A 27,025-nucleotide genomic window follows, 5' to 3' on the forward strand; every position below is an offset into this window, starting at 1 on the left:
ATCTGACCGCTAGCCCACAGTCACATTACATTTTAAAATTATGGTCTTAATTTCAAGGGTTTAGCGCAGTGCTTACTCCGGTTTGGTCTAGAAAAGAACTATGATAGTATTTTTTTGGCTATTTTACTAAAGTCTTGAAATCACGACCATGATCTCAGAACTTACCACGACTCCGGGTTAAAGGCGAAATTTCACAGAACTATTCGTTTTCTTATCTCCACGCAGCCAATGCATGAGAGTTCGATATAAAATTTCATGAAGTCTTTTCAATTACCATAGCTAGTCGTCCCAGAATTGGATGGGAAGAGGTCACAAGGAAGGATTTAAGGGAAATTGGAACTTCTTCGGGGGCTTTAGATAAGTTAGGATGGAGGAGCATGCGTAGTTGTGTTGGCCTCAGCCGGTTGGGTGGTGCATCAAGTTGTTAGTAGTAGTAGTGTACCCCACTTGTCTGACTACTAGAAATATGTCACAAATAATTTATTGACGAACCTGAATAAGTTTTGTACTCAGAAATATATCTTGAAAATGTCCCTCTTCGTCTTCTGTAAATACATTTTATTTTTCTGTAACACAATATATTTATCGAGAAAAAAAGAAACACAGAACAGTTTAACAAACCAGTGCGCAGTCCACACCAAGTTAAAATAGAATGAAAGCCCAAAAAATTCAAACCAATCAACAACTATAAAGACACTTTAAAATTGTTCACATTAATGAATAACAGAAATTCATAAACACATCCCAACTCTCAAGTTCTCTACTATGCTTGAGTGCCTTAAAAATAGCAAAAAAGAAGAAAATTCCTATCTATAATACATTTTCCAGAATTAGTGCTACACCAAAAATAGAAAACTATTACACAAAACAAAAAGCTGTATCTCAAGCCATTCTACGACTTAATCTAGTTATATAGGGTCCAAGAGCTAGAACTGTCCTTCCGGAAAAGCAACCAAAGTAAAGTAGTTTAAACCCAACTTTGGAGGAATATTTATGTTTCCATCCACTACATTCTTTTGCATTAAGAAACACACCTCTTAGTATCCTATCCCGAATGTGCTCATTGAGTCAAATTTGCCATTAATTATTCAACAGCCTTTTCCGGTATTGTCTTAATTTCACCTTTTATATAAATTGACTTAAATATATCAATATTCTTCTTCATGATTTTTACAGTCGCGGGCACACCCCTGAATGCCGTCAGTAGCCAAAATTCACAAAAATGTATAGGGGGAAGGGAGGGAGCAAAGTTATCTATCCTAATCTAGGGGGGGGGAGTATTTTTTTTCAATGACAATAGCAAAAAAGGCTATTTTTAATGAAAATACCCAAAAGAAATTTTCGGAATTTAAGGGAGTAGAGGAAGAGGGACAACCCCCCCCCTGAAATGCCACCATTGAATTCTACCCTTCTAACTCTTATGCCGAAACACTAAATTGAAACTCGGCAGGCTCGTATTCTATTTCCAAATGGTTAGGATAGTATAACGAAATAAAAATTAAATTTAATTACAAAATAACTGGATTTTTAGAACATGGATTTGTTTTCCTATTTCGATGAAACTTTCTTTATCGCTTTTGATGAGATCAAGCTATATTTGTAGTTTTTCAGTACAATGAAGAATAGAGCTCACGTACTCAATGCCAATTATTCCAAAAAAGTTAGGAAAAAACAATGTAACAGAAAAAAAGAAAAGAAAAGTGTGAACCCGCGAAAAAAGTGTAAAACAAAGGAAAGTGATTGCGAAATAGTCCAAAATGAAAATAACCGGACCCAATGCAGGAGCCAAGGAAGCTGTAGCACTTTTGAAAATATTCGTAACATTGTTGGTCTTCAAAGTAGTAAGGCCTTATGTTTATTAAATAAAAAAAAACAAGTTTTTTAAACTGCAAGTAAGGAGCGACAGTAAAACTTAAAACGAACAGAAATTACTTCGTATATGAAAGAGGCTGCTTCCTCATCAACGCCCCGCTCTTTACGCTAAAGTTTTTTACTGTTTTAGAAAGAAGAATTGAGAGAAAGAGTCAAACTTTAGCGTAAAGAGCGGGGCGTTGATGAGGAAGCAGCCTCTTTCATATACGAAGTAATTTCTGTTCGTTTTAAGTTTTACTGTCGCTCCTTACTTGCAGTTTAAAAAACTTGTTTTTTTTTATTTAATTTCTGAACGTTTTTGAAGTAATGCATGTAATTATTTTCCAGCTGTACTTTTTAAATTAAAAAAATACTTTAGTGTAAAGAGTGAGGAGTTGTGCAGGGGACAACCTCTTTCATTTACGGAATAATTTTGTTCGCTTTAAGTTTTAATGTCGCTCCTTACTTTCCGTTTAATTTTTCTTTTATTTAATTTCTGAACGTTTTTGAATTAATGCATGTTTTATTTTGTCTCTCCACAATAATTAATTCATGAATAATTAATTATTAATTGTTAGTAATAATTAAGTAAAAAAATTAAGATCAATAATCATCTCAAAATTAACACAAGCAAATATTATCATAAATCAAAGTGTAGCTAATTTCACGTGTAAAGCTTAGAGTATTAAGATGAAAAGGGTGTCAAATGCACACATCAACAATATTTTTGGAACGGCTTAACGTGTCAAGGCGAAATTTCCGGGGCATCATGAAAGTGATGTTCAACTGAACAAATATGCACATTTTAATATGCACAATCTAATTTCAGGCATGTGGTCAATTTTCGGGGTGATTTTTGGAGCTTCCATCTGTATGTTCGCCATAGATTGGCCCAAAGTTGAAATATTTAAACTTTTATATCTAAACTGACCTACCAAATAATGCTAGTAAATCCTGCTCTCCCTTCATGGAAATTTTCTTCTCCCATTACAAATTCTCGAAGGAAAGTTCCCCCAGCATATCCCCCTCTTCTCAACCCCTCCCCCAAACCAAAAAAATCCTCCTGAAAACGCCTGTATACTTCCCAATAACCATTACTATATGTAAGCACAGGTCAAAGTTTGTAACTTGTTGCCCCTCCCACGGGGACTGTGGGGGAGTAAGTCGTCCCCAAAGACATAGTTATAAGGTTTTTCGACTACACTGAATAAAATGGCTATCTCAGAATTTTGATCCGTTGACTTTGGGAAAATAATTAGCGTGGGAGGGGGCCTAGGTGCCCTCCAATTTTTTTGGTCACTTAAAAAGGGCACTAGAACTTTTCATTTCCGTTAGAATGAGCCCTCTTGCAACATTCTAGGACAACTGGGTCGATACGATCACCCCTGGGAAAAAAAAAAAAAAAAAAAAAACAAAAAAACAAATAAACACGCATCCGTGATCTGCCTTCTGGCAAAAAATGCAAAATTCCACATTTTTGTAGATAGGAGCTCGAAACTTCTACAATAGGGTTCTCTGATACGCTGAATCTGATGGCGTGATTTTCGTTAAGATTCTATGACTTTTAGGGGGCGTTTCCCCCTATTTTCTAAAATAACGCAAATTTTCTCAGGCTCGTAACTTTTGATGGGTAGGACTAAACTTGATGAAACTTATATATTTAAAACCAGCATTGAAATGCGATTCTTTTGATATAGCTATTGGATTTATTTTGCTATTTGATATATTCTTTTGATATAGCTATTGATATAGCCATTTTTTAGAGTTTTGGTTACTATTGAGCCGGGTCGCTCCTTACTACAGTTCGTTACCACGAACTGTTTGATAAGGGAAGTGACTGCAGTATGGTCCAAAATAAGAATCACGGAACCCAATAGAGGAACAAAGTAAACTGTGTCCCATTCGTACTGCATTCATGGAATATTCGGGCCATTTTTGGCTTCAAACTACTTCAAATGAGTTGTAAACCCTCTTTCATTTAGTTGTTAAATTAAATTCAGCCAAAAATTCAGTTAGTTTTAATTTCAATTAATTTAATTACATTTCAAGTTTAATTTACTTGTGAATTCGCTTAATTTAGTTGTAATTTTAGCTGGATTTCCATGAATTTGGCTAAATAAGTGGGATTTTAAGCTCATCAGGCAACTAAGACATTAGTTCTCGTTTTCGGTTAATCAAACCCATTAGTTTTCGGTTAAAATCAAACCCATGTTACTGAAACTAAGAAGTCAAATTATTAAATAATTTAAGCCGTCAGGAAGTGCATGCCATGGAAGGGAAGACAAAATGAAGTATTTTTACAGTTTCACTACGCTTCTAAAAAAAAGGTGTTAGAACCATCTAATTCTTATATCGTGAAACCACTTCGAAATCTAACATTACTTAGTTAGTTTAAACATTGGTTTCAAAGATTAGTTTGTTCATTAATTGTCTATACGTTTTACTTTTAAAAACTTGCGCAAAAAACGTCTACTATTATTAAACAAAATAACCAATCATATGGTAAAAATAGATGAAAAAAAGTCAAATTTCAAATAATTCAATAAGTAGAACTTAAATTAAATCAAAGGCGGCTATATAAGACTTTAATAAAATTATATTGATAAGAAAGAGGTGAGAACTATATTGTTTTATCACTCCTTCTTTATAAAAGGATTAAAAGTATAAACTTATGAATATTAGCAAAATGTCTTTCATAAGCAGTTGGCCAACAATATTAAAGCTGACCTTGGGTATTTCTGCCTTCTTTGAGAAGAAACGCGGGAGTTCAGACAAGGGAATATTAGAAAAGCAATGCTTTAGCAGTTTAACATCCAAAATAGGGTTTATTGATTATATTAGTCTAGGTTATCAACGTAAATAATTATCTATCATTAAAACTACATGATCTAACAGAACACAACTTAGCAGGCTTTGAGCTGCAAAAAGCAATGTCGTAAATCGAGAAATCAAAAGGAGTGGACTGACAAATATGCAAGTTATAGAAATCAATTCTAAAATGTAATCAAAAATGTAAATTCTTAACAAGTAATAGAAAAGGTAACAGCATTCAAACTAATAGTGAGACAGGGCTGAAAAAAAGCATAGGCTAATGCAAGCAAACATTTCACAGGAAGTATGGAGAAAAGAGCTAGTACTTAATCTTGGTTTTAAAACAAATTTTACGGAATCTAAATCTGTATTTACACATCTAACGTAGGACAAGGCCCTTAATTTTCTCTAGGGACGGGTCTTCCCATGGAAATCTTTTAAAGGAAATATACATCCAAAAACAAGGTACTTTAATATATTTTTTTTGTAGCTTTGCTGTAGAACAATTCGGTAACGTTATATTCACAGGAGATAATGTTAGCACAAAAAAGGGTTTCCTGTATTTCCCCCAATATATTTAGGTTTAAGTAATGATACTAATGGAAGCACAAGACATTAATGGAAACAAATAGAAGATAATTAGGTAGCGACTTTGGTGAAAATATATTATTATGTGGCTATGTACTTCCACATGGTCCATTTCGATAGGAAAGGTCATTATTTTTAGCTTTTAAAACTGAGGAAGTTCGAGCAGAAATAGGGTTAAACCCGTCTTAGGGTCACTAGTATCTTGAATCACTGTGACTATAAAGTTGTGTTTTTTTTTTGCATTTTTATTTCGAGTGTTCAGAATGGAATTGAACCTCCTTTTTATTTATTTTCAAATCTAAGTACCGAGGATATTCGGATCGGAAGACCTGAAAAAAAAAACTAACGGTGAGTTGTTTTGGCTGTACTCCACACTAAAACAAAGGAATTGACGAGTGATCATATTTTTACATTATACAATATTATTAATTAATATAATTTCAAATCATTCCTCACAGCTTTGCTGCAAAACAATTCAGAAGACATTAAATTCATAGAAGATAACATTGACAGAAAAATAATTTCTTTCGTATGAAAAACTACAAATGATAAAGATCCTAGTGAACATTTTTAGATTTTCTTTTTTTTAATTTCCTAATGAAATTTTTTCTATCTCACAGCGTACGAATTGGTATTTAATAAATTTTCAAGTTTTACATGAAAACTTTCATACCTTTAAAATCTTACGTCAAATTTTTCGTGAAATAGAAATTTGCAATTTGACTAATTCTAGGGCTGGGGGGGGGGGGGGTAGATAAAAGTCTTGTTTTTTAAGTCAAGTTTCTTGAAACATTCCAGAGTTGCTCAGGCCAAGAACAGAGGAGAATTTGAAACTCACCAGCCCTCTCCTATTAGAGGGGAATATAATTGCACAGTTCTGCAGCACCAAACGTACACTTTTGCTATTAACTTAAAAAAGTCAAAAAATATGTTTTGCATTAAGTAATTTAAGAAGTAAAAAACAAGTTAAGTCAAAACAGCCATCTTTTGGTTTTCAGGAGACTGACAATAAAGATGAAGTCTTAGGCTAAAATCAACATCTCTACATAAAAATATTAGAAAATTGCTGCATTTAAATACCATTACATCCATGCCAGCTAACGATACTCATTTGAGCTCAGTCTAAACCGTCCAGTTATGAGAGAAATGATCAAGTCTGTACAACAAATAGCGGAAGAGGTTCAAAAACATTATTCGTTCCTGATTTTGAATTTAATATACCGAATATCCGGTCAAAATTCTCAAACTTGTTCTTTTCACTTATCTGTTTGTGCATGAATAAAACTATTGAGAACATTTTAGTTATGTTTCGTCACTTGAACGAAAAAAAGTGTTCGGTGACAAAATTTGGTTTTTGTCATTTTCGGTAGTCATCCTGATTTTGAGAGATTTTACTTTATTTAATTGTTATGTACATGCATCTCTAAAACTTTTTTAAAAGAAACCTGTTAATTTGTGTATATTAATACACCGAATGTTTGAAACCAATGAACAAGGAGAGGAGGGGGCAAGAAAACTTTCACCCAATCATAAAAAAATAAAAGTCATGCTTTTTTTTCTATTTCAATCGCGGGTAAAAATCCAAAGCATTAAAAAAAGGTAGAACTTTATAAGAAATTATCAAGTCTCACGCATCATTCACCATCTATTAAATTTAGTGTTTTTTTTTTTTTACATCTAAATGCAAAAACAAAAATACTGCAAAATCAACATGTGAACAAACAGTATACTATTGTAGTAAAATCGAATAGGACGCTGTAAAAAATTCTAAGTAAAATGAGAGATCATCCACCGTTGAAATGAAAACAAAAATAAACATAAATACATACACTGAATATTTTTGTAGTAACACATTCATAGAATAAAAACAACCACAAATTTGAGGGAATAAAACCGTAAACCTCTGAAGAGACGAGGAGGGCCAAAAAATCGCTCGACTGTTAATGTGTAGATTTTGTCCCTCCCCCTTCAACGAAACTTTCTTTGTGTGCCAATATGAATATACGTAATATATATGTAAAATTAACTGTAAGTTGTAATTCTATAGGAATACCAAGGATTTCGCAAACATTTTTCGAAAAACAATACAAGAGGAAAAGAGAAAAAACAAGTAGCTCCAAATTATCACTTGAATATACGCTTATTGTAAAGCAAGGTTTCAGGAGCAAATTAACGCAAATGCATGCTGGACATAATATAAGATCTAAGAATAAAGATCTAATCCTCTAAGGAGCAGGAAAACTTTGACAGCTTTCTGATATATTCGTACATTAAGACCTATGCATCACAAAATCTAACGGCTATTCTAGTGGCCATAGCTACACTCAGGGAGGTACCCCAGCTTCTAAATTTAGATTTTTAATATCTAATGTATTAATTAATTGAAATCATAAAATAGAGTGGCCTAAAATCTACTTTTTGTGTAAATCCTATTTTTGGACACCTATTGTCAGAAATCGAACACGGAAGAAAATTATTTTTTTTAATTTAAAGAAACCGTGACCTTTGCGTTGCTTATGACAAATTTTTCAAGATTTTAAATAGCCGATTTAAGAGAGATAAAATGATGTAAAATACTTGCCATTGTTAAACTATCAATTGCGCACACACACAATGGACAGCCTAAGACTTTTGTTTTTTTACTGAATATTCACAAAGTAGTGATATTTATCTGAATGACCTGTATTGGCAGCTATTAGACAGTGTTCTGCTAAACATGTCAACCGAAACAGAAGAAGAAAAGACAGCTAAACTGAAACCGTATCAACCTCAACTTTAACACTGTCAAATCTCTACAAGTACACTCTTGAACTGAGGTTGTTTTGATGACACGCTGAAAATGCACACATCAAACACAGTAACGCATGAACAACTTGAACACAGGTGTCAGTTTTTATAAAGTCTTCAATTTGCTTGCGCTTTTTCTACTCCCAAGTTTGGTGATTTTTTACGTCTCATTCGTCGTACAGTGGCTACATCACCAGCATTGACCATGGCTGTGGAGTCAATACTACTGCCAAGGTTTATTTCCTGACTAGATGAACTATCTAAATTATCACTTGTGGACGGAATATCTGTCTTTGCTGGTGATGAAACAGACTCTGATGGTATTTCGAAAAGGTTATCATTAGCCTCGTGTACAGTGTTCCTAGGCTTAAATGTCTGCTTTCTTTCACATTTATGGGGCTTATCGATTGGCTTAAATGTTCGGTTGCCAATAGATCCGAGCCTAGTCTTAGCACGTGATATTTTTTCTGACTCCTCACCAGAAGACTCAGATCTAAAAATAGATGACAACTCTTTCTTTTCTTCTGTGTCGGAGTCTGACTGCACTATAAATCCACCTCTTGTTTTACCAGGTGATAGAGGGGGTTTATCTGAGACAAGAGGACTTTCTGATATCTGACCTCCCATAACAGCAAAATTAGGGGCAGAGGAACTGGATCCTAACCCTTTCTTATCCTCTTTCTTTTCATCGCAGCTTTGGGATCGAAGCTCTTTAACAGGGTGATTAAATATTGTAACCCTAGGAGGAGTTATCACAGTTGCGTGAGGCATGGATGAACAGAGAGGAGAGATGCCTGGTTTCTCAGCAGACCGTGGATGCAGTCTATCTGGAGACAGGGCTCGACGCAAGAGTGGAGATCCTGGCTCAGCGGATTTTGGCCTCGAGAATATTTTTTTACCAAGAGGCAGCGAAAGCTGACCACTTGGAGAATAAACTTGAGTTGAATTTGAACTTCCTGCGTGATGGACAAGAGGCACTGCCAAGGGGCTTGGAGACCTTGTTGGAGAACCAGGTGCAACAATTTGGGGAGAAGGGGAGGGCGTTCTTGCCAATGGAGATAATGGAATATTTCCAGCCGACTTTCTTCTTGGGTTACTCAACGATTTTGCCACAGTATGCAGTTTATGCTTTAAACCATGAAGAGAGGACGGTCGAGGAAACTGACTTCCACATAGACTAGCTGGGCTATTAGGAGCGGTTGAGCACGGTGAAGTGGAGGGTGATGACTGTGGTGACTCTGTTGGGCTTCGACGTTGTTGCATCTGAAGACTTTTTATGTCAATATCTGTACCACTGAAAGATTTAGAGAGACCGGCGTGATAACTTTGGCTGGTATGAAGAACAGGGGAACCACCAGAATTTTGTATCTAAAAAAAAGTAATCGATAATAAAATAATTAGCATCAAACTTGGCCTACATGTTTTAAGGAGTTTAGGAAGAATTGAAGCCAATCAAATTTTGAAAAGAAAAGAACTGAAACATTTAATATTCAATTGCAAGAATAAATTTACTATTACAAGAAACAAAAAGTAAAAATAAAGATAGTATATTTTTATGCTAATTTAAGAGGTACTTATGGCTAAATTAGGAACCATGTCATAGTTCGATCTCTCTCTCTCTCTCTCTCTCTCTCTCTCTCTCTCTCTCTCTCTCTCTCACTCTCTCACTCTCTCTCTCTCTGCCTGCCTGCCTGCATGCCTGCATGCCTTCCTGCCTGCCTGCCTGTCTTTCTGTCTGTCTGTCTATCTGTCTGTCTGTCTGTCTGTCTGTCTGCACATCTGTCTTTCTGTCTCTGTGTTTCCAATATGGAAATATTAACAAAACAACTTACAAAAAATAAATTTATAACAGCTTGGCCTAAAAAGAGGTGTCACCATCAAAAAGTTTCTTATTTTCTTGGGGAGGGGGAAATAGATTTTACTTACTCACTATCGTTTTTACAATATAAGAAACATTTATATGACTAGTCATCTAGCAAGCGTGCTTTGAACAGCGTGGAATGGTTTTTGAAACTAGAATAGGACTTTATAGTAAGCCATTGCATTCTGCCAGAAACCATCAGAGCTTAACTAAGCGTACCCTTTGTTTGCTGCGAGTTGCTATCATAGGATCCTCAAAACTACCCTTCATTATCATTTCCTAATACACTACGAGAGACCCATATATTACAGCTCATAATTTCTATAGTTCTTTCTTATAGTTGTACAGTATCATTTATTGTAGTTATTTGGTAAGTAAACAGTTTCACTCTCGGATGGCTATTAAACTAAAGATGAATGGCATTTCCTTTTTTTCCCCTCTTTTTCGGCAATGATAAGTTTTGGTCTGTCCCTTTCTCGCTTTTGTCCGTGTCAATTTATGGAAACGTAGAGGAGGTGGGGGGGGGTCAAAAATGTAGTTTTGAAATTCCAGCGGGGAGCGATGGCATTTTTTCTTTATTTCTTCGATAAAACATAAAAAAACTTTTTTCAATGAAAATGGCAAAAGTTATTTTTCAAAATTGAACGGAGGGGGGGGGGGGGGGGCAAAAATAAATTTTGGACGGGCAAATATCAACTCCCACACACACACACACTTGTAGTACATTACCAATAAAGGGAAAATATGCTGTAAATTCATTTGAATTTATAGTTAAGCTTTATTAGACATTCTAGTTCAACCAAGTCCAAGTTCAACCATTCATTGTTCCACGTACATACACATATACTATGGCACTGGGTATGGAAAGGCAAGCTTAAGAAATTTAGCCTAGAAAAAGGATAAAATAAAATACACTGAAATAAAAGCTGCAACTAGCCCCAATCTACACAACACTACAAAGGATATTATGATATTTTGTCATCACTAATTATTTCTTGGGGATAAACAAACAAGAGATCTATATCATACTTCAACAATAGCCACATAGATTGAATATTTTACAAAAGAAAAACCTAAAATGCGTTCCCAAAACTTGTTAAACGCATTATTTACCTATGTTATTGACTTCATTATTGTAGAAGGGAGAACATTTATTTGTCAAATATATTATATAGATGGGAGAGGGAATAACTGTCCCCTTTACTCTTTTTTATTTGTCTTCATTGGCATGGGTATATTTTTTTATTGAAGAGGACGGGGAATAATTCTATTGGTATAAATTTTGGTAATGTTAAGTGTAATTCTCCAGAGGTAATATTCAAGCGTAAAACTTAAGCTCTTTTGCTTATACAACGCGTATCATTTACTAATATTATCAACCAAGAAGAAACGGTTATAGAGAAAGGTGCTCAGTACCCCCCTAAAAAGACAATGCCAAAAAAGTCGGTCCACCTTACATGCTTCAACTATGCCCAAAATACAGTGAAGACTAACAGGCTTATAGATGAAATAAAAATATAATAGAGATAAAAGGCCAAATAAAAATAATAAGCAAAGTTATTTACCTTATGAAAAGCCATGCTCTCTGAAAGGAGTACAGGCGCCGAAAAAGGACCCTGTCAAAAATGAAATCAGTCAAGCCAACTTAAAGAGCAAAGCACATATATATTAAAAAAGCAAAGAAAAAGGCAGAAAGGATTAAATAAAAATTTGAAAAAAGGTACTGTCCAAATCAAGACTTAAAAACAAAGATATTATAGTTAAAAGCGAAGGACTTGGACTGTAGTAATTATGAAATCCACACTACCTTTCCATCATTCATGAAGAAAATAACACAAGTCAGTGTCAAGTTGAAAAAGTCCTCAATTCTACGAGTTACTTTTGTCCTTTATAATGGATAATTCATTTATAAAATAGTAAGAGCTAATATGGAATAAAAATTAATATACAATTATTAATAAATTATTTAAATATGGTCATGCTTAAAGCCCAAGAGCGTATATCCTGTGGTGGCGAAGTGGGTTTGATCTCAGCTTGGTAATGTGGGACCAAGGGTCCGAACCCGGCCGTAGTAACAAACCCCAGGGCCAACGCAAGGACCTTAGTGGTCAAGAAGCGTTGTTATTCCAATACAATACAAGAGCGTATCTCGCACTTTTTTCAAGAGCCACAATACTCCAAAGACTTGGGACGAAAAACACTGCAGTTCCCCTAGCTTAAAGACGATTCAACCCATATGTACCTCTCTTTTTCTCTTAACATGCAACAGAACTGGATTTCCCTAGCTTAAAGACGATTCAACCCATTTTGGAATACTATGTACCTCTCTTTTTCTCATTTTCTCTTAACATGCAACAGAACTGGATTTCCCTAGCTTAAAGACGATTCAACCCATTTTGGAATACTATGTACCTCTCTTTTTCTCATTTTCTCTTAACATGCAACAGAACTGGATTTCCCTAGCTTAAAGACGATTCAACCCATTTTGGAATACTATGTACCTCTCTTTTTCTCTTAACATGCAACGGAACTGGATTTTTCATAAGATGTTTCTTTTCTTTATTTGCACAGTAAAGAAAGCTCTGTTTCCTCAGTGTATGAAAAAAAAAAAATTAAGTTTGTTTATTTTTTGCTGTAATATTTTGGTTCCTGAGTTGGTTCTTTTTGATGTACCTGATCACGCTTTGAACTTACTTAGACAAAAATCTGTAGCAACGACCATAGACACATAGGATTTTTATCTCAGAGGTGACACAGCTTCGAAAAATAGATGAATTATGTAAAATACGTAATATATTAGGGGGGGGGGGACATTGAAAACGCTTCAATATTCCAGAAGCCAATTTCTTGAGCGTCCTCTCATCCATTCGGATGTTCCTGATTAACAATGCATATGCCAAACTTAATTTTTTTTACTATATATTAATAAGCTAGCTATAAAACAGAGTAAGCGATTATTGCATAAACTCTGCCATTTGTATATAAAAAGAGCTATGTCATGATAATGCTTCAGAATATTTATTTTTCCTTGCGCCATTTTATCAACGTGGTAATTTTCAGTTTGAGTTTGAATTTATTTTTGTCATTGGTCAAACCACTTGATATATGACACTAAGAAATGAAATTATTCTATCAACCTAATATTCTTCATTTCCTTCTTTCATCTTGGTCTAATCTATTCTTCTAAGACAAACAAAGGAAAGCCTTTGGGAATAGATTTCCCAGAAATTTCCGTGTTTACAATTAACTAATGTGTTTCACTTGTTTTATATTTTTGTATTTTTCGAATTTGTTCTATCCGCGTACAAAAAGACATGGACGCGGGCTTGGCAACAGCCTTAGTACTCTGGGGTTGAAACGTCTTTTAATGTATTTTCTAATGAATGGAAAATAGAATGTTTTATAATAATAACATGCTAAACAAATTCCTGGATTTAAAACACATTTAGACTCTACCCAAGGAATCCTGAAAGCATAAAAAAATAAATTGAAGTAAAGGGCTCCTCTTTGTAGTCTCAGGCTTGTAGTAGCAGTCGTATTTTTATTTTAGAGTTCCTTGCTTGAGAGAACATATCAGAATACAAATTTTCAATTCAGTTAAAAAGTGAAAAAACTCCATCTAAGGTAAAAGTGTTAAAATATGCTTTGAAAAAGGGAGGAGGAGGGGTGTTGGGACTGGCCTTCCAGAGCACCCAGGGTTTGTCCAACTGCTGCAGATGTATCACACGGCATATATACCCAAAGGTAAAAGTAGCCAGGGATCGGCCATGACTAGTACAAAAGACGATTCCAGAATCCGTAGCTCTGAGACTAGTAAATATAATTTAGTGAAGCATTCTACAAATGATTCATCTTTGAGGGGGGAGTACCCAGCCCTTTTAGTACCTTAACTTATGCACGGAATGGAATTAATTTATACTTCGATTCAATCACAGTTATTAAATGTAAAAAAAAAAAAAAAAAAAAAAACAAACAAATAAGCATAGTCAAGAGGCACAGCTTAATCCAGCAAAATGTTTCGTTTGAGTGCTAACCACCGTTGCCTACTACCCCACGCTACTGCAGCCATCATAAACACCCCAAAATCTTGAACTAATGCGCTACATGACAAAATCGTTTCAGTGATTCATTCGTTCCTTTTTTTACCAGTGCGATAAATCGTACTTAGTACTTCAATATGTTGAAAAAGTAGCGTAAATTAGTTGCGGAGTTAGCCGTAATCTCCATAGTAATAGCTGCGGAGTTAGACCAGTAGCTAAAAGCTTAAATAAATATTGTATAAGAAGCAAATAAATTTGCTAAAATTAATCATAGTGGATTGTTAGGTAGATGCTTTTTTTTTCTATGGTCTATCTGCAAGGGTCTTCTATTGTCCTAGGGCGGTGAAGAAGGTCCCTTGATGTTCGTGAAAAAAAATTAGTTATGCTGATAAAACATTTACTGTGGAAACTACAAAAAAAGGAAAGACTGTGTTCTCTAGGATTTAGCTGAGACAAGGGGTTTACGCTTAGGTTTACTAAATTATAAAAAGACTGAGAAGCACTGATTTAAATACTAAAAAATTCATTGAAGCTATGCATTTACCTTTTAATTACTTATGAACTTAGTTTTTTTTCATGCAGCATAAATTGAACGTAGCTTTACAGTGACCATCCAGTCTACGCAAAAAATGAGTTTTGACAAGAAGGGTTTTATTGGCTTTACTGCTATTGAATGAACTTCAACTTCCTGACACCCGATTAAGCATTGACTTTTTTGCTATTAGTTTTAAAACCAGGAATTTAAAACAGCAAAATATGTATATACAGAAGTTTCTATTAAGAACTTGATCAGATGAGGTATCTAACTAAAGTCTTCTAGTTGTTTTGGATTTGATAACCGGAAATGAGACATCGAGGTGAAATAGGGATTGGAGTTGCAATCAGGATAAAATTTTAGCATCAATCCTCCTCCTGAAAAAAACTAATCGTCTGAGGTTTCTGAATGCAATATTACTGACTGTTTGAGCTTTGCAATATAAGATCTTTGATAAAACAATATTTTTAAAAGACCTTATTATACTTGAAAAATAGTGGGACAACTGTCTCCCTCGCCCTGGAGAAAAAAAATATGCCTTGGACTGTAAAATTGGGTAAAATTTAAAGCAGATTTGACACATATTTGAAAAAAAACCTTTGACACCCTTACCAAAAATTTGCTAATTTACTAATAATTTTACTATAAATAATTTCAAAGGTTAAAATTCACAAGCTCACACCACTGAGACTCCCTTAGACTTCTTCAACAGCTTGTTTATTTTGATAAATACAAAACTTTCTTAATTGCAAACCGGGAACACACCGTTTGCTTATTATACAAAATAACCAGGGATGTCTTGAAACAAAATTAATTTTGGGCAATGGCAAGGCTTTCATAAAACCAGGAGCATTTTATTTGCTGAAAAACCACAGGCAGCACGTTTTAGATTAGCTTGCCTTACTTTACAAAGCAGAATCCCAGTTGAAGAGTCTACACACAAGGTGTTTACAACAATAAAGAAAACGGAGAATAAAGAATAGCAACCAGAAACCCACCCCATATTCTAAAGCTCAATCATCTTACTAGTTTGTTTTTGTTTTTTTTTTTTTGGGGGGGGGGCTTTTACCCTAGTGCATAAAGAATATTTACCCCCCCCCCCTCATCCCTCCTTGATGATTGACAATCGATATGACAGTGCCACACAAAAAAGTCCTAATTTACGAGTTAAGATTTGCACAGAAAGTGTCTTGGCCAGTGGCAGGAGGTATTTGGATCATAGCTTAAACGCCCTATTGCTTTTAAGACCGCTGATTTTTTTTATCTACCGCCAATATGTCATTTTTATTGTGTTAGATTGTGAGAGATTTAAAATAAGAACTTTCTCTTTCTGTCTCTCTTATAAAAGAGAAATTTAAAAATGAGCTACTTTTTTTAATATATTGGAGCATATCATTTGGAACCTCGGGGGAAATTTTGAATCCAGTTATTACAACTAAACAGACAAAAAGAAAAAAAATTAAATGCTTGCCTCAAACTTGCTAACAGCCACAAAGTGAAAGTGAAGAGCGAAGGTATATCTGACTGAAGTAAGAAGAAAAATAAAAAAACGAAGGAAATAGCAAGTAAAATTTGAGAAAAAGAAAAGAAAATTACAGAAAGAAAAGCGAAGATGACAAATAATAACATAGACGATATTTTCGTCGTTTCTATGCTGGGATTCCTCTCGACTGAGGTATAGAACTCCACCAATGCAAGATTCAATGAAGTACTTCAAATTGAAATATCCCTCCCTGAAGACTACCTGAAATTCCTTCTCTTTTCCTCGAGCTCAGAGAGTCAATAAACTTACAAATAGCTCCAAGAAAAAAAGAAGACAATCCTGGAAAACGCTTGGAAGCAGTATCTTGCCAAACTTATCATAACTTCCAATACAGGAATTTGATGTCTTTTTATCATTCTGAAATGCTTGTTATTTTTTACATGCATTTTTGAAATACTTTAATTAGAAAAATTGTCTTTAAAAGCTGCCTACTTTGTCTTTAAGTATTTTCCTTTCTAGATTTGCACTGTATGGAATTTAATCAGAGATGCTATTGGCCACCCAGTATTTATATGGGCTTTAGGTGGAGAAAGCTTAATTTTCTAGTAAAAGTCACCTTCATGTAAATCTGTTATTCAAGCGGGTTGACATAAGTGATAAAAAGCAGAAAGAACTACCTGTTGGATTTCAGCGCTTGCTCGCTTTGTACTCAATTTCCTAAAGAGCGAGGTTTTCCGACGCCTGTCTGGTCCATCACTCCGTTGCACTCTTCGGATATGACTCCCAGTCAATACTCTCCTAGAATAGAGAATTTCCCACACTTATTATATACTACAAAAACGGAATAACGTCAATACCGAAAGTTAAACCACATGGCAATAGAACCTCCAAAGCACTTTACACTCCCAAAAGATAAACATAGACAAACATTTTTTTTTTGTATTAAACAAGAGCTTCAATCCTAATTTCAAAATAAGTGATAATAAATTTCATTCCCCCCCCCCCCCAACACAAAATAATGAAATCTGGCTTGAAGCGCTTCTTATAATTTTGACCCTTCCCCTACCCTCAGATTGAATCAGTGTAAACCTATGTATAAAATTTTTTGGGATTTTAAGTGAAAAACAAGAAAGGATACCCAGAGGAGAAGATAAATAGGTCAGCTGTCCACCCCGCTCCACTCCCATGATCAAAAATGCACATGCTTTGAAAAAATCACGCTGTGTTTTAATGAAGGGGATTAATTTCTGACAAAGGAGCATTATTATTCAATTTTTGGTCCCTCACCCTCCCTAAAAATATGTAGGAATTCTTTACAATTTAAATCAGTAAACAATAAAACAAATCATAAGCAAAAACAAGTATTGACCTATTACAATTCAGAATAAATTTGAAATCTAGAAATTAACCAGAACCAACATATTTGTTTTGGCGGCTAAATCCATCTTGTAGCCGACTAGTTTAACAAATAAATCTGATATTGCATAGGAAATTTTTTTTATTAAAATAAAGAAAAGGAAAAAAAAGAAACAACCAAAAAGAGGCTTACGCTTGCTGCGAACGTTTTGCCATTTTTGACTTAGAAACCTCTCTTTTTCGACCTCCAGCACGAATAGATGTCTGTTCCAGGGGAGTTGCTCTAATTGTCACATGATCAGTACCAGCCAGTAAGAGTTTCATAACTTGAGTATGGAGAAGACCCTGGATAGACTCGCCATTTACGTGAGTAACTAGGTCACCCTGACGAAGGCCTGCTTCAAAGGCGGGACTTCTTTCGTCAACATTCTAGAAGAAACAGTAATAATTAGTTTTTCGTCAATATTTTAGAAGAAAGAACATTAAATGGTAAAAATGCTTAGATCAGAGACGGGCAGTAGTCAGTTAGAAGTAGTTATTCATTACTGACTGCCAGGCTTTCTAAAATGGGATTTGAAATCTAGTAATCGACTATAATAGATGAATAATAATTAACCTTACAAACCTGATTACACTTTTTAGAATAACCCCCTCCCCCTTCCAAAATAAACCCCTTGATCGACTGATTCTAGGGGAAAACAAGAAAAAACATCGTTAAAAATTTCGACTTATAATATACTAAACAAAAGGCCCTACTTTGACAGCTCTTTGATGGATCTCACTTCGCTCACGCAAGATCGTAAGTAGCTCAAGACTTATACACTCGCGAATGAGTCCCGTCAAATGCCACAATAGATCGCAACATTTTGATTACTTATATTAGCGCGTCATAAAACACCACTCCACAACACACTGTTCTTTTATTAAACCGTATAATTTCGAAGTAGAAGCCCAAAGTAAAAGATAAACAGTTGGCTTTCGTTTATAAAAAGGTTCTATTCGTCAAATTCTTCAAAAATTTTGTTAGAACTTTAGGGCTATAACTGGACAAAGATTTAGATAGCTAGGCCACGTTCTAGAGATGAAGGAAGACAGAATGCCAAAGATCATCCTTTTCAGCAGACCATCCAAGGCCAAACGAAAAGTAGGTCCTCGAATGGAGTGGGAGGATGTCGCGAAGAGGGACTTCAAAGAAATTGTAACTTCTTGCTAAGAGGGAGGCTTTGAATAGACTGGGATGGAAGAGGAGCGTGCGTGGCTGTGTTGGACTCAGGCGGATTGGTGCTGCAGTGAGTTGTAAGTGGTAGTACAAGAAGTAATAAAGACTATTATATTGGTATTAAGTATAGGTTTAAAAATATAAATAGAGATTAACTTTAAACACAGACAGATACAGAAGGAAAATTATCATAAAGAATTAAACTACCCCACCCTAAACTAAGCAAACAAAAAGAATTGATATTGAATAAGTTACTTCACAAATCATAGTTTTATTTCACCAAAATCAATATTCTCGCAATTTGAAATGGTTTTTAGCATTACGTAGGATTTCTTAGCATCATTAAATAATCAATCCCAAAAAATAGGAGTAGGCATGAAAATTAGCAAATAGAAATACATGATTAATCGAAAAAAATGACATTAAAAAAATTAAATAAATAAAAACACCAAGTTTTCTGCAGAATGCAAAAATTTCAATTCTTAAGCAATCTGGTTATAAAGATACGTTTGCTTTTTACAAAAAACTTCCTCCGTTTTCAGTTTTATAAGTAGCTGATAAATTAACTTTTGTCATCAAAACAGTTTTTTTTAAACTCTTAGAGCTCTAAAAAATTTCTACAGCAAAGAAAGTACCCGTCAAAAACAGAAAACTCGATTTCTAGATTTGTCACTCCCCTGCCCATCAAACCTAGTCTAATGCCCACCACGTCCATTGCTGTATTCTTTACCTTTTATTATCTATATTATTTATAAAAACAAAAAATATAACAAAAATTATCCTATTGAAGAACTCTGAAGTCATATTAAAAAACAATACTATAACACAATGCTAATTATAAAAAATAATTCTGAAAATAAATAGGCAAAAAATATATAACCAAATACAGCACAATTTAGCGAAATAAAGGGACACCTTAAATCGAATTATTTTATTATCTTTAAAAATAAAATGAGCAAACACTAATATATTTTGGAAACATTCAATTAATTTCAGAAACAAAATTACCAATGGCGGTAATAATATGATAAATAGGTACATTTCGATTATTACACATTTAATCATTTTATTGTACTTGATCGTTATATATCTGTTATTAAACAATAATTACCTTTATTTATGCTAATTATCATCATCAAAAACTTACTCCGTTATTTTCACACCCAATTCCTTTGAATTGCCGTGTTATTATTTGTTGCTCAAAATATAAATGCTTGTACTCATTTTATTTTTAAGAAAAATCCTGTAACTAGGGATAACACATAGGGGCAATAAGGGATGTAACGAAGGACACCTGGGGACAAAAAACAAAATTCAAGTGACCAAATCCACTCAGTGTTTTGTCAAGAAAATTACCTATTTTTTCAAGTTTGATGGTATCCTTACTTAACAATGGGTAGTAAAATACTATTTCAAAACCAATTGAACAATATCTCCAGTTAGTAAAACACTGAGCAGCAGTAAGCCACGTGAGGCTGATTCTCTTCCAAACACAGCCCCTCTGTCTAATTTATTTTGATTTTGATAAAAATCTGATTTTTACGCTGATTTTAAATATATAAGTTTCATTGAGTTTAGTCCTACTCATCAAAAGTTATGAGCCAGAGAGAATTCGCCTTATTTTCAAAAAAAAGGGGAAGCAACCCCTGAAAGTCATAGAATCTTAATGAAAAAACACTATCAAATTCAGCATATTCGAAAACCATATTGTAGAAGTTTCAAGCTTCCATCTGCAAAAATGTGGAATTTTAAATTTTTTTTGCCAGAAGAAAGATCACGGATGCATGTTTATTTGTTGTTTTTTTTTGTATGTTTCCCCAAGGGATGATCGTGTCGACTCAGTGGTCCTAGAATTTTGTGAGAGGGCTCCTTCGAACGGAAATTAGAAGTTCTAGCGACCTTGTTAAGCGACCTAAAAAACTGGACCCCTCCTACACTCATCTTTTTCCCGAAGTTACCAGATCAAAATTTTGAGATAACCATTTTATTCAGCACAGTCGAAATATCTAACAACTATGTCTTTGAGGACGACTTAATCCCCCACAGTCCCCGGAGGAAGGGCTGCAATTTATAAACTTATGCGCATTGTTTAAATATATTATTGGTTATTGGTAAGTATACAGACGTTTTCAGGGAGATTTCTCCTGGAAGGTCAGGGGGATTTGGCTACGTGGGAGAATCTTTTCACAGAGGAATTTTTCATGGGGGAAGAGTATTTCCATGAAAGGGGTATTGGATTTCCCAGCCTTATTTTAAAACACGAAGAAATTAAATAGACTAAAAATAAATAAATAAAGTTTTTTTTTACTGAAAGTAAGGAGTAAGAAGAAATTAAAACGAACAGAAATTATTACAGGGTTCCGTCTCCTCATCAATACCTCGCCCTTTACGCTAAAGTATTTTTAGTAATTTCAAAGGAGCTAATTACTCTAAATAGACGGCCTTTGTGATTCAGGGGTCATTATTAAAGAGTTTGAATAGAATCCAAATTTTAGCGTAAAGAGCGAGGTATTGACGAGAAGACGAACCCCCTCATATTACGTATATGAGGAAGTTCTACCCATCGTCAATACTTTGCTCTTTACGCTAAAGTTCGAACTTTTTAAATAGTGGCCGGTATAAGTAATAATTTACTTGGGTTGTTTACTGGCCAATCTTAGCATTTAATTTTATCTTAAGCAGCCTCAAAACTATGACTCTTGTGTGATAATAAACCAAAGATATTGTATGTCTTCGGCTTGTGGTTGTTATTAAATAAAAAAAATAAAGTTTTTTCTCAACTGAAAGTAAGGAATAACATTAAAACTTAAAACGATCATAAATTATTACGTATATCTTTTAAAGACCTTTTCTTTCATTCATTTCAGTCATTTGAGAATCGCTCAACTTGTGGCTCTCATTTTCATAAAAACAGTTTCGACCTCTTTGGCTTGTTTTTTTTCCATTACTGGTTTCTATTGTCTCCAATTTATGATATGATCTTATGAAGTATGAAGTACCAAGGACATAAAAAAAATTCTAAATTTCCACTTGACCAATCATACAATCAGATTTTAATTTATTTGACACTTTAAGGTAAAAAATAGAATCGTGCTTTACAAGCGCTGAATGTTACAACGTACAGAATATTGGACCATCCACTTTTTAAAATTGTTTGTTCAAAGATATACAATCTCACCTATTTGCAACTTAAAAGCCTATTTTGACAAAGTACTGCTTACCAGAACTAAATGGTGCAATGTATAGAAGTCGGTGTCACCAAAATATACTCTAACAGCTCTTAGAGTAAATCCAAACCCTTTGGCTCCTCGACGAAGAATCAATGGTGGACGAAGACTTGTAATAATTGGTGAAAGGTCTCTACATGGAGATGTATCACGAGAGCTGGCTGTGCTGGAACCACCCGGGGACTGGACGTTTTGAACCGAAATATCATCTGAAAAATAATCGAGACAAAAGTCACTTAAAAACCCCTTTATTAAAAACTAGTAAAGCCATCTTAAAACTTTATACTGTCTAAACTGCAAATTCCTTAAGTGTTCTACGCAGGAAAAAACAACAGAGTTCTACTTTCTGATTTTTTTTTCCAAAGGCAAGTATTTACGGTTTGCTTAATTAAAAAAGAAAATAATACTCATAATAATGCAACTTCTCGTTACGAGTTACAGTAGACTTAATATTAAACAGAATAACTAAATATCAAAAATAGGAGGGAAAATCAAACAAGAAATTAGGAAAGACTGAGACCAAAGGAATATATTATTTATATATATTATATTATTACATATATTGTATTATTTACATATATTATTTGAATTTAATCAATTTGTAATACCCAACATCAAACTAACCAGCTGTCATAAAACTAAGTAAAAAACAACAACAAAAGCCAAAGAAACGGTACCTAGTACCAGTGAAATTCAGGGTAGAAAGAAGCAAATATTCTAGTTGTGTACGCATTAAGATTTCCTAACGTAAACAGAACAAAAGATATGAAGGATATATCTGTATATAACATGAAACAATAAAACAAAACATGTAGAACGAAGCAAAGAATTGAAAAAAATAAAACAGCGAAAAGCTAACTACCTACTACCTTAGGTCCCATCCGTCCTCGTGGGACGTTTTGGGACCACTCCTTTGGAAATTTTACGGACCAATGCTCGATATGCATGATATTTTGCCAATTAAAGTTCTCAATTCACCTCTAACAAGGTCTTTCCCGGGACTGACGCCCTCCAACAGTCCCTACGAGCGAGATCTTGAGTAGTCGAATAGGATCCATATTTTGACGTGCCTAAACCAGCGTAGTTGCTGTCTATTAACTTTATTTAGGATCGTGTCTATTGACTTTAGTCTTCAACAGACTTCTTCATTTGTGATACGATCATTGCATTTAGTCTTCGCTATCCGGCGTAGACATGTCCTTCCGAATGCAAGAACTGTGCGCTCGTTTAAGACTTTTATTTTCTATGTTTCGCACCCATACAGAGCAATGGGTTTGATCCGGCTGTTAAATGAGTGAGTTTTTAGATGGTTCGAGAGGTGGTTGAATTTTCATATATTAGTGGGTCTTCTGAAACTAGAGCTGAAAAGGACTGGGTGGCATTTAATGTCAGCAGTGTGGCATTTATCGGCCGTTAATAGATTTCCAAGATAAAGAAATCGGTCAATTGTTTCCACTTACTACCCATCAATTATTAAAGAGGGGGGTTGTTCTGTCCTGGCCCTGGCAAGATGTAAATGTGATTTTGGTATAGTTTGCATTAATCTGCATCCCATATGACTTCGTTGCTTGAGAGATGCTGTCTGCCTGTCCTTGGACTTCTTGGGAGCCGTAGATAGCTGGTCGATATTATCAGCGTACGCTAGGTTGTCAAGTAGGATCTATTTTCGCCTCATACCAAGCGGGTATCAGGGAGAGGGTGGCAACCAAGAAAAGGTTGGACAGATATGTGGATAGGGTGCATCCCTGGAGGACTCCGAAAATTATCGAGAATTCATCAGAAAGGCCATATGTAGTCATAATTTGGCTTTTGAACTCGTTGTACGTATCCTCAACGAGTTTGAAGATTTTGTCTGGAATACCGTAGTGTTGTAGAATATGCCAAAGACCTTTCCTCCATATGAGGTCACAGGTCTGTCGGAAATCAATGAATAGTTGATAGAACTTTCTTTCAAAATCGATGTAGCGTTCCATCAGTTGACGCACAGTAAAGATTTGGTCAATAGTAGATCGTCCTGGTCGAAAGCCAGCTTGATACTTGTTGACTACATGAGTGGTGATTGCTTGTATTTTAAGGAGGAGGATCTCAGTCAAGAATTTGGTCTGGTGGCTTGTCAGATTGATAGATTGGTAGCTTTCACATCCTTTCTTTGAGTCATTTTTGTGAATTGGTACTATTGCAGTCTTACACCACTGTCGTGGGACATATCCAGTGGCCCAAATGGCTGTCATGATACTATGGTATGTCAACAACATCTTCTGAGACGACACTTACTAGTTCCGCAGAGACACCGTCTGGTCTTGGAGCTTTACCACACTTCAGGGACTCTATGGCGGCTTTGGTGTCGGATCTTATTGGAGGTTGCAGGGTGTCACGCTTTGTGATTGGGAAGTAGTTTAGGACGTTTGGTTTCGTCATCACTTGTGGGTTTAATTTCTTCTCAAAATATTCTTTCCATCGGGTGAGAATAATTTTCGCATCATTGTTATCGTTCCCCTGTTTGTCCAAGACCACGGACGTTTTAGGATCTCTCCTAGTGGATAGTTCTCTAACTGTTTCGAAGAAGTCCTTAATGTTGTCTATCTTGAACTGAGTTTCGCTTTACACTTCTCGGCGATTCAGTTTTGGAGCGCCTTTCAGACTTCTTGTTCAACTTTCCTTTTGAGATGTTTGTAGTGTCTCGGCTACTTTAGTCAGGTTTGTTGCTGTATACGTGTTTCTGGTCACATAGTCGTATTATGTCTTCAGTGATCCAAGGTTTTTGATCTTCAGTCTTTCAACGAAGTATGTCATTTGCAGTCTCTATCATTATGGAGATAGCATGTCCGGCTAAGCGGCCAATCTCTTCAGAAGTTGGGAGGGGTGTGGATACACTCATGATGTCCCGTAGTTTTGTAGGGAAGCTAATGGTATAAGGGTCTTTTTTCAGTTACGAATCTGCGAATCTCTGTCGTCTTGGCAATTTAGACATCAGCAGCGTGTGATCCGAGTCAAAGTCTCCTCCAGGTAGTGAAACAGTGTCTGTTACAGAAGACTTCCATCATCTGGATATTAGAATATAGTCAATTATATTTTCAGTCATTACATCGGGTGATCTCCATGTAACCTTTCGTCGGTGTCTGTGTTTGAGAGCAGTGTCGGTGATATGTAGTTCAATCTTGAACAACTCAAAGGTAACAAAATTTATAATTAGACTACAACAAAAATAAAACAAAAATTCAAAGATACAATTAGCTTATTTCTCTCAAACTCGTACCGTGATTTAATAAGTCAAATCTTCAAATTTTTTTACAAAAAAAAATGAACCTTTAACGACGAAATTCATCTTTGTTAAGTAAGTACTATCTTTAGTTTTTTTTTCTAGTTATTAATTTTTATTATATAGATTGCCTACAGAGGTTGCCTTGTTACTTTTACCGGCAAAACATCTACACATTTTTTTCTTCTCTGAATTTCATTGGCCTTAAGTCCTATTTCTTTGTTCTTTCTTATCCTTTTCCCTCTCCTTTTAATCATACTCACTTTGACACAGTAATGGAGTACTGAATAAGCCATAAAGTTACAATTGATCTGTAAAACACTGACTTTTAATCATTCTAAATATGTACCATGTTCAAACGGAATGGAAGAAATAAACGTGTCTATGCCATAAAAAAAGTTGTTTTTTTAAACAAATAGTGTCAATGGGGTGAGCAAAGCATGGCAAATTTAAATTTTATCAGCTATATGTATTTTTTATGACTACCGGCTTAAATTCCATGACTAGAAAATGGTCAACATTTAGGAGCTTCTATCCTTAAGGCTGATGTTTCTATCTGATGGTAATCCTACGCCTAATACATAAACACTTAAAAAAAAAAAAAAAAAAAAAAAAAAAAAAAAAAAAAAAAAAAAAAAAAAACAGCATAGTTAGGGTATCATGAGTGGAAGTTCTTACCCAGAGAATTTCAGAGGATTGAATTTGTTTTTTTTTAAGACTTGAAGAATGAGAAAATCAGGGTCTGAGCTAACAGAATAACTGCTCTTGGTTGATAGAACCCCAAGATCTTTCCCCCAAGAAACAACACTAAAAAAAGAAAAGACTACAAGTTATAATTAGCTATTGGCATTAAACTCCAGGATCAACGTTACTTCATAATATGTTTTTTTTTGTTATTTTTTTTTAAACTTTGAATAGTGAGATGAATAGGAGGCTGAAATTACACCTCTTAGTAGATCGGACCCAGTAGCCCTCTCCCAGAAGAACACCACTGAAAATACTGGAATCTAGAATTACCTGCAGGTATCATGAGTGAAAGTCCACTACCCGATGGACTTCGGAGCATGGATTTTGTTTTCTTAAGACTTGAAGACTGAGGCGAGTAAGTAGCGGAACTGGTAGACTTGCTTCTCTGAAGAGAACAACTGTCGAGGGTGCTTAAAGGTGAACTCTCAGTGCTGTCATTTACCTCAACAGATGCTGTGGATGCTACTTCTTCTACTGGAGACAGTTCACGATTCTCACTTAGGGATATGCTGCAACAGAAGCATTTTTTTACGCTTTGAACATTAGCTTATCTTGCTTAGCTGAGCAAGTTCTCAAGTTAAATGAGAATGTTTCAAAGAAAAGGAGAATCATACAAAACATATAAGAAATCACAGGGCAATCCTGGGAAATATTTGAAAAACGATAAAAACGTTATCTTTTCTTCCCAAACACGACATGTCACATGGGCATCTGTAATACAAAAAAAAAAAATAAAAAAAAATGCAAATGCCATTTCAAAAAATCAATAAACAGGGCAAAGCTATTTCTACTCAATTATTACTATTGCTTTCGATAATATTTAACAAGGGCAGCGTCAGGACAAACAACGGGACGAAAATACATAAAATACATTCGAGCCCTGCATTAACACTGAGCCTAGAGCCGTCCTGGCCGAGTGGTTGGCACGATAGACTTGAAATCCTTTGTCCATGAGGACGGGGGTTCGAGTCCTGGTGTCACTTTTTATTTGGTTTGGAACGGCGGTCAGTGCCAACAGTGTGAACTCAGCCAGATTCGACCCTGCTCTAAATGGGTACCAGGAGAAATCTAGGGAAGGTAAACAGGAAGGATGTGTGAAAGCACAGGATGGCTGGCCCCCAACCCCTCATTGCACTTCCTCGCTGAAGGGAAATGCAACAGAGAACAGCACCACCGGTAGGGATTGTAAATTCCAGTGCCGTATTTTTTACCCTTTTTAACCTGCAGCAACAGGATATACATTTTTCTGGATATTTTTTTC

At 35.1% G+C, this 27,025-nt stretch overlaps 1 protein-coding gene across 7 annotated transcripts in view; it reads right to left on the minus strand.

The window, feature by feature from the left end:
* Nucleotides 1-556: 556 nt before the first annotated feature.
* LOC136032870 (microtubule-associated serine/threonine-protein kinase 3-like) overlaps nt 557-27,025 on the minus strand; it is a 217,535-nt gene continuing 191,066 nt past the window's right edge. For 6 of the 7 annotated variants that reach the window (XM_065713283.1, XM_065713282.1, XM_065713285.1 and 3 more), the window contains 6 exons: nt 26,035-26,273; nt 21,753-21,967; nt 17,506-17,741; nt 16,634-16,754; nt 11,464-11,514; nt 557-9,405 (listed from right to left, as the gene is read on the minus strand). In XM_065713283.1, the coding sequence (XP_065569355.1) occupies nt 8,155-9,405; nt 11,464-11,514; nt 16,634-16,754; nt 17,506-17,741; nt 21,753-21,967; nt 26,035-26,273 (2,113 nt within the window). In that variant the 3' untranslated portion in view covers nt 557-8,154. The remainder of the gene's footprint in view (nt 9,406-11,463; nt 11,515-16,633; nt 16,755-17,505; nt 17,742-21,752; nt 21,968-26,034; nt 26,274-27,025) is intronic. The other variant, XM_065713284.1, reaches the window with a different exon arrangement.

The sequence above is a fragment of the Artemia franciscana genome, chromosome 11 (assembly GCF_032884065.1).
Source record: "Artemia franciscana chromosome 11, ASM3288406v1, whole genome shotgun sequence".
Classification (NCBI taxonomy): domain Eukaryota; kingdom Metazoa; phylum Arthropoda; class Branchiopoda; order Anostraca; family Artemiidae; genus Artemia; species Artemia franciscana.